Source organism: Acipenser ruthenus, chromosome 20 (genome assembly GCF_902713425.1).
Source record: "Acipenser ruthenus chromosome 20, fAciRut3.2 maternal haplotype, whole genome shotgun sequence".
NCBI classification, from domain to species: Eukaryota; Metazoa; Chordata; class Actinopteri; order Acipenseriformes; family Acipenseridae; genus Acipenser; species Acipenser ruthenus.
The window spans coordinates 14,823,813-14,842,994 of record NC_081208.1 but is presented as its reverse complement, the minus strand read 5'-3'; the positions used below and the strand labels follow the sequence as shown (position 1 = coordinate 14,842,994).

The 19,182-nt window shown below is 42.1% G+C and overlaps 2 protein-coding genes across 2 annotated transcripts; one reads left to right on the top strand and one right to left on the bottom strand.

Moving 5' to 3' along the window:
- The first annotated feature begins 121 nt into the window (after window positions 1–121).
- On the top strand, window positions 122–10,120 carry LOC117425264 (cell division control protein 42 homolog). The gene is made up of 6 exons (XM_034042087.3): window positions 122–264; window positions 6,073–6,681; window positions 6,951–7,023; window positions 7,217–7,326; window positions 7,614–7,811; window positions 7,906–10,120. The coding sequence occupies exons 2-6, from the start codon at window positions 6,577–6,579 to the stop codon at window positions 7,993–7,995; spliced, it is 576 nt and encodes a 191-aa protein (XP_033897978.1). The 5' UTR covers window positions 122–264; window positions 6,073–6,576; the 3' UTR covers window positions 7,996–10,120.
- A 2,671-nt stretch (window positions 10,121–12,791) lies between these two features.
- wnt4b (wingless-type MMTV integration site family, member 4b) lies at window positions 12,792–17,674 on the bottom strand. The gene is made up of 5 exons (XM_034042003.3): window positions 16,155–17,674; window positions 14,030–14,250; window positions 13,811–13,942; window positions 13,570–13,712; window positions 12,792–13,262 (listed from the first exon to the last, which is right to left on the bottom strand). The coding sequence occupies exons 1-5, from the start codon at window positions 16,241–16,243 to the stop codon at window positions 12,792–12,794; spliced, it is 1,056 nt and encodes a 351-aa protein (XP_033897894.1). The 5' UTR covers window positions 16,244–17,674.
- Window positions 17,675–19,182: the final 1,508 nt, after the last annotated feature.

Below are 19,182 nucleotides of genomic sequence, written 5' to 3'. Positions count from 1 at the left end.
TCTCCTTTTGTTAAATTTATTTTTGTTATGTTTTCGTGCAATTAATGGTATTTTGAATTGTGGGCAAAATTTCCCCAGGCTTCTGGATTCCACACAATACAATTAAATGAATTGCTTAAAATAAAAAAAACCGGCTTACCACCTCTTTAAGGGAATACAAAATGGGGCGGGGACAAATTGTCATAGAAGTAGAACCTCCCTTTAATTTAACAGAACGAAACCCGGATGGAACCAACGCCTAGCGTATGAACCCAGGAAGAGAAGGTAAGTGTTGGAAATAGAGTTGCTAAAACTATAAAATAATACATTTAAGCTCGATATTAAAAGCATTAACCTGGACATCGTGTAGATGGGACGGGGAGGGTGTAGGAAGGAGATTTTAGTGGTTTATCGGCGCATGTGGTTATATTTTCGGAATTATATACAATTTGAGTTTGGGTAGCCTAGCCCAGTATATGGGGGATGGGATGGTTAGAAAATACGAATACAAAATCTAGTAAGATCGTGTTCTGTCTGTAGTTTAAGTAACGGATATATACACCATGTTGCGTGTGTAAATATACAGACAAGGGGAAGTATAATGTGTGTGTACTTGTACACAGTTAGGAAATAAGTAAGTTACTAAAGCGTACCAGGGACGGCAAGTGTGTGTTAAGGAAGTGGATTTTGACAAGAATTGTAAAAAAAAAAAAAAAAAAAAAAAAAAAAATCGCTTCGATTGTATTGTCTACAGTAAATAAAAACTCAGTGTTGAGTTAATTTTTTTAAATATATAATTGACATAAAAACAAACTATACTTTGCTTGTTTGTCTTGAACATGATGTATCTTTTGGGGGAGAGGTGACGACAAGACATTGAACGTGACGTAAATTATATTTACACTAAAATGACGTATGAACATATATACAGCACTTGGAATTTGCATTTTAAGCTTTAAAAAAATGTTAACGCTACCAGTGCCACCACTCCCCAAATCAGTTGTTAAACTACTGGTACCCTCTGCTGCCGCATTATGCGGACGAAATCGCAAATTGAACGCAATTGGCACAAATAATAAACGAAGTGAGTAGAAAGTCCACTGGCAGCAGCCTCGCTGGGGGTTTGACGCCAGTACATTACTGACCAGCATAATGAGAATGCACCACAAACACTGCTGCCCCAGGGGTGTATCACCACCAGGGCTGAAGAAAGAGACATGGTTATATTAGTCACTCAGTTTAGAGAACTGGAAATGAGTAGTTTCACTGTGACTGTGTTTTGTGCGGCACTGGTATCACCGAAGCTAACCGTCTTGGTGCTGGTAAAAAACAAAACAAAACACACGACTCGTAACATTGCCGCGCTCTGAATGGTAGCTCTCTTGGGTTTTTCATTTTTAAACAGTCGCTCGGCAGTCCAGAGGAGTAACGTGTGAGTCTCACGCGGGGCATGTTGTCTTGTGCTTAAACCATTTCTTGAAATAACTGAAAGTACTTTTCGACACAATACAGCACATAGTTTTTACCATTGTTTTATGTTGTGTTAGTGTCCATGCGGGACACACAGAGGCGGCTCCGTGTTGTATCAGTAACAATCCGGTTCAACAGCGAGGCCTAGTGCAGCGGGTCCGAGGTGTTTTGCATTGCGAGTGATTTTGCTGCCAGGTCCTTGCGGTACACAGCAAGCACAGGAAACGAGAGGAGCGATTGACGGGTCTTACGATATAGTAATATTTAGCTTTAAAAGTGATTTGATTCCAAGTGATTTTTTGTTGTTGTAAATCAATTTTCTGTCATTTTATCGGGTTTAACCCTAAAACAGAACCTCCTAGATAATTAATTAATCTCAAAGAGCCCCTAAATGCAGTTTGAAAGCTAGTCTAGTTGCTGTAGTGGAGGTCATGGAGAAATTGCTTTCTTTCTTTAAGATACCAGTAGTTGTGGTTTGTCATTTGTTGTTTGTACTTTCACTGAACAACGCAGGGGTCTGTATTGGGTTGACTGAAAACCACATTGAAAGGATTTTTGTATAGAGAACAGTCGCTGCTTACAATCCATTCAGAGGCAAGCATGCCCACTTTTGTATTGGTTCCTGTAACAGTTTCATTTGTAAAAGGACTGACTCAAAATGATATCCTGCAAAGGAAACCATTACGTCAATGAGATCTGAAATTAATAGCCACTCCTTCTACTGCACAGGAGAGTGTTTATCTTTTGTTTAGAGGGAGTTTGTTTTACTCCAGAGGGATTTCTTTACTGGAATAATATATGGTGCCAATTATACATTTAATTCAGCTGTTTAAAAATGAAAGAATATTGGAACAGACAGTTCTGTGAACAGCATTAATACAGAACTGCACACTGCCCTGTGAACAGCATGAAGAAAGAACTGCAGCCAGCCCTGTGAACAGCATGAATACAGAACTGCACACAGCCCTGTGAACAGCATGAATACAGAACTGCACACAGCCCTGTGAACAGCATGAAGACAGAACTGCACACTGCCCTGTGAACAGCATGAAGAAAGAACTGCAGCCAGCCCTGTGAACAGCATGAATACAGAACTGCAGCCAGCCCTGTGAACAGCATGAATACAGAACTGCACACAGCCCTGTGAACAGCATGAAGACAGAACTGCACACAGCCCTGTGAACAGCATGAAGACAGAACTGCACACAGCCCTGTGAACAGCATGAAGACAGAACTGCACACAGCCCTGTGAACAGCATGAAGACAGAACTGCACACAGCCCTGTGAACAGCATGAAGACAGAACTGCACACAGCCCTGTGAACAGCATGAAGACAGAACTGCAGACAGCCCTGTGAACAGCATGAAGACAGAACTGCAGACAGCCCTGTGAACAGCATGAAGACAGAACTGCAGACAGCCCTGTGAACAGCATGAAGACAGAACTGCACACTGCCCTGTGAACAGCATGAAGACAGAACTGCACACTGCCCTGTGAACAGCATGAAGACAGAACTGCACACAGCCCTGTGAACAGCATGAATACAGAACTGCATAGCCCTGTGAACAGCATGAATACAGAACTGCACACTGCCCTGTGAACAGCATGAAGACAGAACTGCACACTGCCCTGTGAACAGCATGAAGACAGAACTGCACACAGCCCTGTGAACAGCATGAAGACAGAACTGCATAGCCCTGTGAACAGCATGAATACAGAACTGCAGGCAGCTCTGTGAACAGCATGAATACATATCTGCAGACAGCCCAGTGAACAGCATGAATACAGAACTGCAGACAGCTCTGTGAACAGCATGAATACAGAACTGCAGACAGCTCTGTGAACAGCATGAATACAGAACTGCAGACAGTTCTGGGAAGTTTTCGGTGTATCTTGTTAAGTCACGTGTGGTTTGTTTTTCGCTTGTTGTGTGTGGAATGGGTGCAACGTAGCCACCTAATCACGTTGTTGTTTGGACCCAAACACTCCTAATACAGGTGTCTCTCTAGTTGCTGAAACTGAAAGGGCACTGCAGCCATAGTGCCCGTAAATAGACATACATTTTGAAGGGCATTGCTGCAATTGAGCAGGGCGCCCACAGGAATTGCTGCTGTTAATTTAGAGTCTGGTTCTGTATTCAACAGGCTATATTGTCAAAGCGTTTCCTCAAGTCTTAAATTTAACTAATTTTTTTTTAAAGGAGGAAAAACAAGTCATGTTAATCTTACAAAATGAGTAACAAAACACATTGAGAGAGCTGCAGAAGACTTGAAGTATGCTTTATAACTTGGGTGTTTGCAGTGGAGTAGAGACTGGCACCCTTTGAAAACATGCCTAGCACTCTGAGGAGTGCCTCACACAAGCAGTGCTGTCAGTCTCTGCTGTAAGAATGCAGAGGAGCATTCAATGGGCTTTTAAACCTGGATTCTAAAGAGGCCAGTCTTGAACGGGATAGCTTTTAGACCAGCACACTAGTGAAATCATAGACAATCTTCAGGACTACTTGCCAACCCTCCATTTGAGAGGAAATGGAGTGTTGGCTTTTAAACTGAGTGAATACAGTTAAGCTGTGTTCTGCTGTGCAGGGGGCTGTTTCCATGGTAACAAGGTGTTTACAGGAAGATGAAAATCAAACAGCAGACATCAACCTAGTAACACCCGCGAGCCTCCCACCCAGTGTGCTTCAAGCGTTCTAACTGCAATGCAGGGGTGGCAATGAAACTCTTATTGCATAGCAGTATCACTCCAGTTTTTACTACAAGCTCCATTAACTACAGTGTGTAGGTAACAAGCTTGGGTGTGTCTTATTAGACTCATAGTACAACTAGGAATAGATCAAGCTTTTGGAAAGTATGTTAGTTCCTCACAATCCACTTGCTAAGTTTTTAAATCCTTTTTATTTATTTTTATTTATTTATTTATTTTTGGTTGTCTTTTTAGTTTTTGGCCACATCTCCTTGACAATGTTGTAATTCTGTTTCAAACCATTCCATTACTTCTTCCAGTGCCTGTGCTTGTCGTTCCCTTGCCTCTTAACAGCTTTAACTTCATCACGTTTCATCCAGTTGAGAATCAATTTCAAATGCAACACAGTGGATAAACTGCTGCATCCTGGTACCTGTGCTGTAGGTCACATGGTCTGACTGCAGCTCGGCCATTGGAGTGATTCTGAACAACAGCACAACAGGAAGCAAGCAGGTACCAGGAAACAGCAGCCACTTTTTTATCTGTAGCTGCCTCTTCCAAACTGAAGTATATCCATAAAGATAAGTAGTGAGGTTCTGAGAAATCTAGCATTGCACGTCCCCACGCGTTGCTACAACTATTTAAATAACGTACCTGGCATTGTTCTTTTCGTTAACATCCTGACAAGTTTTGACACTGTTAAACATTTTAATTCTGCCTCAAAGGTATTTTGAAGATGGCTGCCCAGTGCACTTATGTTTGAGATCAGAGGCGTGTCCTCTCCGATCACTGCCTGCAGGCTTTTTTTTCCCCTCCCTTCCCTTTTTAGTGACGAGGGTGCGGTTTTATTCTAGCAGAGAATTCACTTTACCTGAAGCCGTTCTGATGAAGAAGATCTGCTTTTGTACTGTTGAAATGTAAATAAATGGGATGGTTTGATAATGTTATTTTAAAAGCCTTTTATTTTTTTTTGGTTCAAATAGTTTGACGCAATTGGGGCTCACCCTGAAGAATAATTGCAACTCGTCTCGCTTTTATGTGAAGGGATGAAAACTGAATAAACGTGGTCTGTGGGTAGAATTGTAGACATACAGGATTGTTTTCAGTTTCACACAATATTAATAAACAGATAAATGAATTCCTTCATGTCAAAGTGAGACTACTTTGAATTACCAATTTAAATTGGAATTATTTTCAGGGCAGCCTAAGACTACTTTGGGGAAAGAAACACATCGTACGGTACTAGATGTATTGCATGCTGACAATCCTGTATGATGAGAAATGAAAGCTATCTTACTTTTCTAAAGGAGCGTACTGTATTTCATATGTTCATCCACTTCTTTAAACGCTCAATTATACATCTTATATAAAACTATAAAAACAACAACACTCTACAATTCTAGCCACAGACCATGTTTATTCAGTTTTCATCCCTTCATGTAAAAACAAGACAAGTTGGAACTTCTCTTTAAGGTATCCCCAATTGTGTCAAACTGTGAGGGGGGGGGGGGGGGGGCAGGCAGTGATTGGAGAGGACACACCTCTGATCTCAAACATAAGTGCACTGGGCAGCCATCTTAAATACCTTTGAGGCAGAATTAAAATGTGTAAAAAGTTGTCAGGATGTTAACGGAAAGAACAGGACAGGTAGGCTATTTAAATGGTTGTAGCAACACGTGGGGACGTGTAACACTGTGTTTCTCAGAACCCCTCAACTTACTCTAGGGTGCTGCCCACCTACATTAAGTGATGACTTAGTTGTTTAGGAGGGTGTTGACACAGCTGAATTTGTTCCAGTTCATGTGTTTAAATAGAAGAGAAGAGGGTCGAGCCAGGGAGAATTCTGCTCCTCAAATCTAGGTTGATGGTAAAGTAATAATTGAGGCTTGCGATTGAAGCAGTTGCATGAACGTTGTTTGCTTGTCTTTTCTTTCACAGTTGCGCACAAGCCTTTGGTCGAAATCGCGTTCCTCTGGAAGACGAGCTGCAGACGCACTGAGGATCCTTGCAGGACAGAAACCAACCCGGCCCCCCAGACTGCGTTGAATGAACTGCTCTTCCTTGATTCTGAAATTGAAGAGAAAACTGCACTTTCAAGCAAATTAAACTGACGTTTTGCTGAAAGCTTTTCTTTTTATGACGTAGTCCTCCTTGAGTTTGCAGATTTCTAGGCAACATTCAAATTGGTTGTAACTGACGTAGCTGCACAGCGTATTTATACCGACTGACTGACGAATGTTTATCTGAAACGACTTGACTTTTCTACTGTAACAGGTGCAAGCTCATAGCTCTAATCAACTGACAGCAGGTAGTGATTTGTATAAATGCACATTCGCAGTACATACAGCTCTTAAAGTTGTGTGTTTACCCTACCACATCCCTATAGATAGTTCCAAAGAGATTATTAACCGGAGCGTGTGACTGCCCTCCTCCTGTCTCAAGATGCAGACGATAAAGTGTGTTGTGGTGGGGGACGGAGCGGTAGGTAAAACCTGCCTCCTCATATCCTACACCACAAACAAGTTCCCCTCGGAATATGTGCCAACGGTGAGTACCAGCACACTCACAGCCGAGACCTGTCGTGTCATTTTAATCGCTTGTACGTTTCCAGGAATGGCAATGAGACTCCTATTGCACAGCAGATTTTCTAGATTTTGCTACAAGCTTGATTAGCTACAGTGTATAGGTAACAAGCTCAGGTGTGTCTTATTAAACTCTTGGTAAACCCTGCTCTGCAGTAGGAGGCTCATTCCCAGCCCTGGTGTCTCTACTCTTGCTCAGTGGGGTCATGTCTCTGACCGGCCGTTTCTCTGCAGGTGTTTGATAACTACGCGGTGACGGTGATGATTGGAGGGGAGCCCTACACCCTGGGGCTGTTTGACACTGCGGGTAAGTGAGGCAGAGGGGCTGGGGTCCTCACGGGGGCGCTGTGCACCGCTGTCAAGGCATGGGACAAATTGGGGGTCGTTTTCACTCCATGTTTTCAAACTAGATTTATTTTTAATGTTTCATGATTACCATCATTTTCATATTGATTAAACCTGCTGATTTTAATTCTGATTTCTCTGTGATTTCTCTGCAGGTCAGGAGGATTATGACCGGCTGCGTCCGCTCAGCTACCCTCAGACTGACGTCTTCCTGGTCTGCTTCTCCGTCGTCTCACCCTCCTCCTTCGAGAATGTCCGAGAGAAGGTACAGCGCTCCTCCCTCCCTCCCTCCCTCTCTCTGCTAACCCCCCCCCCCTCCTTCGAGAAGGTACAGTGCGCCTCTCTCCCTCCCTCTCTCTCCTAATCCCCCCTCCAAGAAGGTATAGTGCTCCTCCCTCCCTGTCTCTCCTAACCCCCCCTCCTTCAAGAAGGTACAGTGTGCCTCTCTCCCTCCCTCTCTCTCTCCTAACCCCCCTTCGAGAAGGTACAGCGCTCCTCTCTCCCCATCTCTCCTAACCCCCAGCTCTCTCTCTCTCTCTCTCCCCCCCTCAGTGGATTCCTGAGATCTCTCATCACTGCCCCCGCACCCCCTTCCTGCTGGTGGGGACGCAGGTTGACCTTCGCGACGACCCCAACACTGTGGAGAAGCTGGCAAAGAACAAGCAGAGACCCCTCGCACCCGAGACCGCCGAGAAGCTAGCGCGGGACTTGAGGGCCGTGAAATACGTGGAGTGCTCTGCCCTCACACAGGTAAAGACGACACACGTGTCTTCTGTCTCGTTGCTGACTGGGTCTCTCTGTTCTGGCTCGTTGCTGACTGGTCTCCTGTTCTGTCTCGTTGCAGCGTGGTTTGAAGAACGTTTTCGACGAGGCGATTCTCGCAGCGCTGGAGCCTCCCGAGATCAAGCAGAAGAGAAAGTGCAACCTGTTGTGAGCGAGGGAAGAGGAGAGAGGGAGGGGGGGGGGGAACGGAAATAAAACTCTTATACAGGGTCTCGATTGGAAGCTAGCGCAAAGGCACACAAACACTTCCTGAAAAGTTGTAATTTTTTTTTTTTTTAAATGTAGCATCCCTGTAACCACCATACTGGCTCCAAATTCTCTGCAGCTGACATACAAAGTAAACTCCTCAGCAGGGTCAGACTGGCTCCAGTTTCCTCACCCCTGTATACTGAAGGGTCAGTCCATGAAAATGTAACTTCTCTTGCAATGGGTAAGAACAGACCCATCAGCAAAATGAGCTTGCTGCTATCTGGCTTATCAGTGCAACAAACTAGCTGTTCATGGACTGGCCCAGACTCTGTTTAGGGAGGGAAACTGTGTCATAGTGTCTGCCATCTTGGATCCTTCTTGTCTAATAGATTACAGACAAGGCCCACGAGGGAGTCGAAATGGAGCCAGTTTCCTAACCCCCTGCAGTCGCAGTTGCTTCCTGGTATTTTTTTTTATTTTTATTACTGTTCCTGTATTATTGCCTTCCTTTGTGCTTTGCTTCTGGATAGGGTCCATAACTATAACAAAAAATAAACAGAAAAATCAGTAACTAATCCTGGAGAAGCGGAGGTGGACAAATGCATCAAGAAATGAATTATTGTCCACATTAATTCATGAAGTAGTTCACAAATGAAAGGCGTGCTACCAAGGCTAATTCTAACCCCTTACCTTTCACTCTGACCAGCAGTATTGGCAGTGGCCTCTACAGTTTCTAGTGCTAATAGATGTGGATTTTAAACCAGCCTCGTTGGCACTCTTTGTTTCTAAATTGTACCAAAAAAAATCATTCCTTTGGCAATAGGCCCACCTGGTGGGCAATGACAGGATTACAAATATTAAATAAACTTTGTCACCATCTGCTGGTGAAACTGGAATTGTGTTTGCTGTTATCCCTCTTTTGCCATCTACTTGCTAACCTTTGTAATTGCAGTTTGTGCAGCTGCAATACAATTGTATGTATGTATCTATCTATCTATCTATCTATCTATCTTTTCAGCAAGCCGGTACAGAAAATATCAAATACAATTTATAGAGAGTAACAGGTTGTTATGCTTTTCTTCCTTAACTATAACAGCCTGAAGATGTTATTCTAGCTTGCAGGTTGAAGGGGGAGGAAGCTTGTCTCTCTGCAAGTTTGTTTCCTTTCTTTCTGCACATGGTAGGGTTAACTCTGAAAGATGTATTAAACTGACAGGCCAAGAAGAAATTATATTGCAGTCAAACTGATCTAGATTGTTGAGGGACGTTAAAAGCCGAGTTAATAAACGCAAGAGATTGAAATTGGTTCTGTACAGTTCATAACGGCACTCACTTTCCCCTCTGCACTGCTGTGATTCTGTCATCTGTTCTGTATTGAAAGTCGATTTTAATTTTTTTATTTTTCAAATAAAATCATCTTTTTTTTCTTTCTTTTATTCTTTTTGCACATTCTCCAAATTTTACAAAGATCACTTTCATTTGTTACGTGAACAAATCAAATAAAATCACAGCTCTGGATGTTAATTGACAGCTGACAGTCATACGCCCTTCATATTCGGGTCTATGGAGGGGGCTGGCTGCACCCGCCCAATATACCCCCAGTTTCCCCTCATAGACCCCAATGTTAAAGCCAGGCTGTTTCCCCTCATAGACCCCAATGTTAAAGCCAGGCTGTTCCCTCCATAGACCTCAATGTTGGGTTGTAAGGATGGAGCTACACAGCAAGCTGCACATCAGTGTCTTCACTGAAGGGGGTAATTGCCAGCTGTCAATCAATTTAAATAAATATTTAAAGTTTTCAACAAAAAAAAATTACAAGCCAGTAGTGGGCTTTACCCATTTACATTTATTCAAAATAATATCTTTTTAAAGAAGTAATTTACAAGAATGTTCATCTTTAAACTTTTTGTATGTATTGTATCCAGTACTGTAATTTGGGTAATATGAATATCGCCACGTGGTGGTGATGTGGTGGAATTACAAGCCCATACATTTTAAAACTTCTGTTCTGGTGGTGTGGGATCATTTTCAAAACTTTAAAATAAATGCACTTTTTAAAAAAATAAAATAAATAAATAAATAAAAAACATTGGTCTGGGATTTCTTCTAAAAAGTTAGAAGGAAAGGGGGTTGGCTGGACAGATTCACTTCTATTAGTTTATATTAGTGAGGAGACAGACAGTAGTCTTGTATAAGAGACAGAAAGGGGGTTGGTTGGAATTATACGATATTAATGTTGTGCCTTGAAATAATGAAACTTAGAAACTGTTTTTAAAGAGTAGTTTAAAAGTTTATTTTTCATTGTCACAGTACAGTGTTGGTCATTTCTATGTATATATTTTTTACAATTAAAATAAATCTGAAAATGTATACAGCACATAAACAGGAGTGGCCTTTTATACTGCTGAGATCTACTGATTGCAGTCCACTGTGATGTCACAGTGCTGAGAGAATCATTGATTCTCTCAGCACTGTGACATCACAATCCCCTGCAGTGCTGGAGCTCCTTGTCCAGGTTCACTCTCAGCACTGTGACATCACAATCCCCTCCAGGGCTGGAGCTCCTTGTCCAGGTTCACTCAGCTTTCACAACTCCAACTCCTCTGCCCTTTAAAACACAACTCATCAAAATATTAAATAAAGTGTGCTGGTGTCTAAACAGAGTCCAGCATGGGTCTTAGTGATGGATCAGACTGGTTTCCTCCCCAGGGGCTATACCTAAAAACATTGCTGAAATTGTTTGTACACACAGAGTTTAGAATGTTTGCATCCACAATTAAATTCTGGTTCATCAATCTTGCCTAAGGCACTTATACGCACGTTTCTAAGTAATACATGTTAGTAAATCTCAAAGTCACTAAAATTGTTTGCATGTGGAAATTTGCATTTAAAACGGCCCTGTATAGCCTTATGTGGTAAATGTATCCGTCTGTCATGGCTCTGTTTTCTCAGCCCACACTGCTGTTCTGAAGAATAAATGAATCGTGGGTTTCGCCTAGCCATTTAGCCACAGCATTTCATGGATGGCGTTGGGCATCGGATATAACATTAATTGAGTGGTACTATCTCCTGTTCACAAAATGAAATGCATTCAATGTTGGTGCTTTAATTGCTATGTGGGTGCAGTCTATAGCACCAACGGTATAGGGGAACCCAGCAATTAAATGAAAATCCCTTTTTATTTCAATCTGCTGTCCGTCAGTATAAGGAAGCTGAATTTACTGAGGATAAAGGGCAATGATGGAGTCCAAAACTACTGGCATGAGTGCGCTAGAGAGGCTTGTGAAATGCCACTTAAGTCTCCGATCTGTCTTTGAAAGGTACCAGTGGCCAAAAAGCCAAGTGTAGACAGGACTTGTATGTGTGCAGGAATGGGATGATTGCTCTTGGTTGGTCTGTGTAGCCTAGGTCTCAACACATCGCACAATTCCAATAAGACTTGCTTGGGAAAGCAATATCTTGCAAAAAAGTGTTTCTGTGCTTTGTGCAAAGAAGTCATAACGACCCCTAAACTCTCTCAACGAAAAGCGGTGTTGGCAAGGTCTTCCAAAAAGGGCGAGATCAGCCATTTTCAAGTGGTTTGCAATTATTCTGAGACTTTATAGTGAAAATGTTTACGTGTTAATAGGCTGCGCATCTGTTTCTCCTTATTATATTATTTTGCAATTCACAATGCACGACAGAAAAGCATAACAACAACAGCATTGTTTTCTATTTAGTTAGTAATACTCATGGTGGTGATAATATAGCCCCTGGTGAGTAAAGGACGTGTACTCCACCATTTGTATCAGACCCCTCACTGGTGGAGGAGAGACTGACATGTTTATGTGTTCACTATATATTATTGGGTGCACTGCTGGTTATTTTGCAATGGCATGTGAATATTTCATCCACGTGTTTAACACATTGTGAAACACAGCTCAGTACAATGTTGGAGCAGCCCTGCATGCAGCCCCTGATGAAGGGCTCCTCTCTGAAACCTCGCTCGTGTTTCTACAGGATGATATTTACAGGAACAGCGCAGCAAGTCTGCTGCTTGTCAAAATACTGATACTAACTTTGCATTCTCTGCATGCCTCAGCTCTGCCCTGTTTCTGCTCAGAGTATTAGTCACCAACGAGAAGAGCTTCTGAAAAGACTCCCCAGGCTGGCGGTGGGGAAGCAGAAACATTAACAGCACATCAAACAGGTAAGCACACTAGGCACACTGAGATGAGACAGAGCAGCCATTCAAAGAGCATCCTGTTCTGGGAGTGACGTATCAGTTATCCCAGCTAACGTTCTTGTCATCTTCTTCAGATTCACTTTGTATCGTTTTCTAGTTCAGTCGTCGTATCCTGATGCATTTTCAAAAGGTTTAAAGCCCTGCAGTCTTAACAGAGCTCTCAGAATCATGTCTGACCCCCACTCCATGTCCACCAGAGTGTACCTGCTAACCTGCCCCCTGGGGGTGGAATGATTCATTGTGTATCTATGAATCTGGATACTTTCATAACATTCTGTATTGTATCGTTTGCATCGTGATACAAGACCAAAATCCAAGCAAGTGGTTCTTGAATGAGAGATTAGTGTGTTATATAACTGGTATCAATACATACTCTCCCTGTCTCATTTAGATTTTTAACAAAACAGTCCATTGTTAAATGCTAATTTGATCTTATGCATCAATACAAGCAACCCATCAGGATCGTCACCTGTATCGTGATGTCAGTGTCCCTTTACCAACCCCCACCCCCACCCCCATCCCCGGCAGCTGCGTTAGCGGCAGGTGTGCACCTGCAGCACGTTGCGGCACTGCTTGCACTGCACCGAGCAGCACCAGCGGAACTTGCAGCTGCAGCGCTCCACGACCTCGGCACGTGCCGTGTGGAAACCACGCCCACAGCACATAAGCTCACAGCCGTCCACAGCCAGCCGCGATGTGGCATTGCACTGTCGCCCCTCCGTGCCGGGGATCCCCCCTCGTGGGTCCAGTTGACAGAAGTCTGGGCTGGGGGACAGGTAGACCAGGTCCTGGGGTGAGTGTGGCTTGAAGTGAGGGTCCCGGGGCAGCAGCACCTTGCGGGATCCCACCTTGCGCAACTGCACCTCTGTCGCCCCGTCGAACTTCTCCTTCAGCACGTTCCCCACCCTGCGGAGCGGCGGCATCACCTTCCAGCACGTGCGCACCTCGCAGGACCCCGACACACCGTGACACTTACACTCCACGCGCATGCTGTGCACGATCGCCTAGGGGCAGGAGACAGGGGGGAGAGAGGAGAGACAGGGAAGAGAGATGGGACAGGGTGAGAGCGGAACGCTTGAGAGAGTTGTGAAGGATCACCTCAGCAGTGACAGCAAGGGAGGAGACTGCTGTTAAAGGGAGAATAAAGATTTGAACAAATGTAATTAATTAGTTTTAAAAATATTGCAAACCACATCATCTTGCAGCTTGTCTCATTGCAGGGAAAAAAACCCACTGCCACCCCTTCACCCCAACCCCTCACCTTCCTCCCACTTCACCTTGCTCCCCCCTAACCCCCCCTCTCCCCCTCACCTTCCGCCCTGCCTCATTGTTGTGCAGGTTCATGAGTGCCCGGCTTGAGGACAGGCCCCGACTCCTCTCAGGATCGTCCACGAAGGACTGAGAGAACGCGACCCCAAACGAGAGATTATCAGAGCAGCCTGACCACTGGAAACCTGAGACATAGACAGAGAGAGGACAGGGGACAGTATTGAAGTCTTTGAACGCTGTGAACTCTCCAGTGAACCTCTCCATTGTTTTTTTTTTTGCTCACCTTCAGGGCTGACCCCCCTGACCTTGCGGTCGCAGCCACACTTCTCCAGCTCCCCGCGGCTGCACGCCCGAGTCACCGCGAATGCCACCGCCGCTGCTGAGAGAGCGTGGATGAAGGCAGCCTCACGGGTACCTGAGAAAGTAAAGGGGAAAGAGAATCAATATTTGAAGTGCCCTCACCCTCACTCTCACAGTCACTCACTCCCGTAACCCCTCTAACCTTGCAACACGACCTTCCCGAACACGTTGACCCCTGACCCCGTGGAGCAGTTCCAGCGGCGCGCTCTGAATTGGTGCTGACACTCCTCGATGGAGAGCTCCGCCCCCCGACGCACTGACTCCATCGCGCCCCACTGCCGCTGGCACAGCACAACCTGCCCTCCCGACAGACCCTCAAGCTCAGAGCAGGAGCCACGGGACAGTGGCTGCCGCGCTAGAGACCTGCGGAGAGGAGAGAGGGGTGTGAGAGAGGGGCGAGAGAGAGAGGACAATGACAGCTCCTCGGACTGTGAAGTGAAGCAATGAACAATGCGAGACAGGCTCAACTGTACATATAACATTAGAAATCATTTTAAAAGATTTTTATATTAAAACATTTACACAAACCCGTTTTTTTTTTAAATGTAACGTTTTACTTAAGAACAAGTTTAGGAACCACCAATGTGAATTTCAATTATTGTATTTCCTATTTCTCTAGTCCAGGTAATTCACTGTTTTTTGTTGGCTACTTAGGCGGGAAAACATTGATTTAAGGACATTTAATAATGTGATAATCGAATCTAGTAAAGTGATGTATTCTATTAATAAAATAAAAAAAAAACACGGCATTTATGAGATTTTCTAACTGAACTCAAAATCGCTAGAATAATTTAGATCAAATGTGATATTAAAGTCTGTATTCACGGTGGTTACTTTTATGTCCTTGTCAATGCTGGGAATGGCACTTAGAAAAAATATTTATGAATCTTCTTGAATCCAGCGTTTTGAGTAGTTGGGAGAGATTGATGCTTTATAATGTTAGTTAATGACGAGACCACAGAAAAACCGCTGTTGTGTTTTCATGCGCGAGCTAGCTTTTTGGCGGGCACTGACTGCCTCAACCCTCCTCGAGCTTTGTCAGTTACCCCCAAAAACAAAGCTGAAGACGGCGCATGATTTTAATTAATAAATGTAAATAAATAAAGTGTCTTCATAGTATAACCAGCATACCTAGGTAAGTTTAACGTAATATAAATCTTTGTTTTTTTAACTGTCATTTGAGCCTTTTCATGTTTATATGGGCAGTGATAGGAAAATGTCCCACAGCAGCAAACAACGCCAACTCTATTAGTCTAAGGAAGTATGGAATAGCTTCGTGTAAATTCTGTTCACTCGTTTTTCCTTTTCAAAAAACAAACACAAAACGTAAATTGACTCTTTTTACTTTCTAATCTTGAAAAGATAAGTAAATAAATCGAGAATCAAGTGGTTTGCCGTTTTCCGATTTTAAAGTATTATGTAAAAAAATAATGTTTCTCCTTGTTATCCGTTTCCTGATACTGCTTGTTGCTATAAATGAAACAGTCAACCCCGCTTAATATCACTTCAAAGGGACTGCGCATACATTGTGACAGTAAGCGAGCTGGCATTATCAGGATTTTCGATTTACATACATTCTGTGTTAAACGGATTGATATAATTTTTGTCAGTTTCGTACAGTTTCTTATTTACATAACATAAAAAACTGTCCTTAACTACTGTAGCACAAACTGGGGTCAGGGGTTACAGTGCTGCACCAGGATAAGTGTGTGTGGTCAGAACTAAGAGTTTTTTTTTAGTTGGGAAGAGTATTCAAAATTAAAAGTTCAACTGGGTAGGTAGATGTAAGGTGAGCAGTGAGGATAACAGTAAAACTAGCAGTGTTACAGCATTGAGTTGATACAGGTTAAGAGGCAGGACTGGGACAGCTCTTTAGTTAAACGTATGTATACAAATTGCCCACAACCCATGCTTATTGTAACGGTCTCCCAGAATGCACCGGATCTCACCACTTTTAGTTAAATTTTACAAAAAGTTCTTCAATAACCTCTCCCTCGCGACGTGCCACTCAAAAAAAAAAAAGAACTCCAGTTCAGGGACCCAGTGCCGCCACTTAGAGAGGGGATAAAGGAAATAGGGTAGGGGCAACATCAACAGGACATTCTTCCAGAGTTTAGTTTCATTAAAGCTGCAGACAATTTGACACAACAATAGACTCACTTCTTCTTGTTTACTACACTATCCTGTGCTTTGGGTTCGTTAGTTTTTACGGTATAGATTCAGATATCTCCGTATACCTTTACACTAGAGATCTCTTGTATACTTACAGCCACAATGTTGCTTGCGCATCAGGCGTCACCAGGAGCAACGCAAACAGAACGCTGAGAATGGTGCTCGCGACGCTGGAGGCGCGCATTGGGACACTGCTGAAAGGAGTTTCACAGCACGCGGCTTCCTGCCCGCATAGCTCAGCAGCGGGTCACGGGCTCTGCGGCGATTAAAGAATAAAAACACAAACAAGGTCTCACCCCTTGAAAAGAAGCAACACCAGCAGCAGAATACAAAGTTTGTTTTCTTTTCCGTTGGCAATTTTCTTTCCAAACTTTGAAGTTCAAAAATGTATTTTCACTCCAGTTTTTTTTGTTTTTTTTTATTATTTTTCATAAGTTATTACAGTATAGGAAATGGTTTTTCGAAAGGTGATACAAGTAAAAAAAATCAAAAAAAAAATCCCAGGTTTAATAACAAACCAACGAGTGACGTCTGTTTATGTTTATTTAAACAATGTTCAATTTTCTTCTTTTCAGTCTTCAAACAGTGACGCTGCGGCTGGTCCAGTCAAACATCACCGCTCCAGTTTAATCAAACGTGTTTTAAATGGTGTGGATATGCACAAAAATAATGTCGTGAACGGTCCACCTTCAAACGCTGGGAAATATGTAAAAATAAATGGTTCCTGTTTAATGCTGACAGCTCTGGAATTGTGCAGTTTAAAAGCTGCGTATACAATCAAATCCAGTGATGTTGCTGCAGGTGCGCTTTGTGTCTTTATAGGGATGACAGAATCTTCACAAGCCCAAAGGGATAGTGAAGCGCAGAATATAGTCGACAACAGTCGCTCTTTTTATCGCCACAAAAATTCTTAGATCGGTTCTCTACGATGTGTTAAAATTTGAAAGAAAGTTTAATAATGCTAAAGTCCTGTGGAAACTGCTGTAAAAAAAAAAACAAAAAAAAAAAACGTGTTCCACAAATGAAGAAAACGAAAACAAAGCGATAGAATTATTTATGAAATCGCTTATAAGACTCAAGAGCTTCACAAATCGATCCCAAATGTCCACAAAGTATAAATAACTTTGAATTGTATCGTCCTATTTAATAGCCTATATTTATCCAGACATATTGTGAGAGCTTATATTTATTACACGTGTGACTGGAATCCGTGGCGTTTCTAAAGGCATTGCATTCAAGTGAAACGCGCGACTCGAGCCCAGTCATTACATCATAGAAGACAGGTGTTTGCACAGAGACAGCTCTGCCGAGCAATAAGCGATCTGCAAAGCTAAAAGAAAAGCTTAAAATAATCTATTCTGTCTTATTTGAATATCCTATCCTTAATGTCGATTACTTAGATCAATAGACAATAGTAATTGAGCAATTTACATAACATTTAGTTTAGTAAAACGTTTAAAAAGAAAAGGTTTTATTTAGGATTATTTTTTTCTTGTGTTAGTTTTTCGTTTAATAATACAGTTAGTGAAAAGTGAATCTATCATTTTCGGTATATTGCTCACTAATTGATATCCAATAGTCAGTTAGTTTGTTGATCTATAATCACAATTATGATTTTTTAAACGTACTGTGAGTTGGGGGGGGGGGGGGGTGTTATAATATTATTAGTCGCTTTGCGAAATAACCTATTTGTCTCTAAAGTGTCTCACAAGATATCCTTCCCACAGAAAGAAGCCTGTGCACCTCAACCGCGCTGAATACAATAATCACTGAACATGTTCTTTTATGTGTTGTTTGTTAAAAATAACTGAAGCGTGTTTAAAAATGGACATAGCCTTTATAAAACAAATATAGCACAATAATAATAATAATAATAATAATAATAATAATAATAATAATAATAATAATACTTGGTTTGAAAATATATGTTAATTAATATACAATATAGATAGACCCTGCTTCTATTATTATGACACGTATGATAACTGAAATATTATATTTATTACGTGACGTGTGTAAACCAGATATTGTTCTGTCCCTCTCTGTTACACGTGTTTTAATATTGTATGTTACACATATTAAAAACAAGTACAGGATTACACATGCACAAACTAAGAATCGCGTATATCAGGTCTGTAGGCTATGAAAACGGAAATACTGATTTAGATGTTATTCGTCTTAGCAGTTATTTCGTAAATGTGCACAGTCGTGAAGCAACTTTCTTCAGAAATCATGTTCATTCAACTTCTTTTATGATTGTTTTTCATTTTTGTACAGTTGCAACAACAAAATAATGTAATGACTATAGACACTAATATTATTGAATACTTATAACAATGGTCTGTATTGAAGTCGATGTTTTTTTTGTTTTGTTTTGTTTTGTTTTTAATACATCTCCCAGGAATTCCTCAGTCCGCAGTGTGATGTTACGGAGCCGCTACTGGACGGCGTTTTGTTGCTTTTCTTTCAATGCGAAAACTGCAAATAGATTTCAGAATTCGAACCAGATCTAGGACAGAGTTCCAAATATAGCTTCGCATTGAACAAAATACATATCAAGATGTATCTTCTTTTTTTGTTTTAAAAATACTAACCAAATATCACCAAAAAAGAACACTTTTATAATCCCAAATTTCTGTTTGAAATAAAATAGCCTCAAATGACTAATAAAAAAGATCAATTAAAAATACAAAAAATTAAAAAACTGCAGTTTACTTCTACTTTTTGAAATCAGTTTTAGTATATATCCATGTGCTGTTTCTGTTTCTTTCCCAAGGTGAACCCGGTTTGTCGTTTCTCTGTGTAGTTGTTATAGAAACTCAGAGCTGTACTGTGTCCGGACAGGGTTGCGCTGCTGGTCCTGGACTCGCTGCTTTGGCTGTTTGAGTGGAGAGTTCCTCTTAATCATAGCGGACTGGACTGAGATGCAAATTAAAGTATTACGTATCCATCCTCTCCCTCTCTCTCTCTCTCTCTCTCTCTCTCTCTCTCTCTCTCTCTCTCTCTCTCTCTCTCTCTCTCACTCTCTCTCTCTCTCCTTCTTTCGCTCATTTTCTCCCTTCTCCATTTCGAATCCAAATAAGCTTTATTGGCCGCAACAATTAATTAGAGAACAGAAATTGA

Excerpts from the sequence above, each read along its gene's own strand:
- LOC117425264 (XM_034042087.3), top strand. The coding sequence starts at position 6,577 with ATGCAGACGATAAAGTGTGTTGTGGTGGGGGACGGAGCGGTAGGTAAA. Across the intron at positions 7,024-7,216 it reads GGGGCTGTTTGACACTGCGG|GTCAGGAGGATTATGACCGG; the intron begins GTAAGTGAGGCA and ends ATTTCTCTGCAG. Across the intron at positions 7,327-7,613 it reads TCGAGAATGTCCGAGAGAAG|TGGATTCCTGAGATCTCTCA; the intron begins GTACAGCGCTCC and ends TCCCCCCCTCAG.
- wnt4b (XM_034042003.3), bottom strand. The coding sequence starts at position 16,243 with ATGCGCGCCTCCAGCGTCGCGAGCACCATTCTCAGCGTTCTGTTTGCG. Across the intron at positions 14,251-16,154 it reads GCGCAAGCAACATTGTGGCT|GTCTCTAGCGCGGCAGCCAC; the intron begins GTAAGTATACAA and ends TCCTCTCCGCAG. Across the intron at positions 13,263-13,569 it reads ACAATGAGGCAGGGCGGAAG|GCGATCGTGCACAGCATGCG; the intron begins GTGAGGGGGAGA and ends TCCTGCCCCTAG.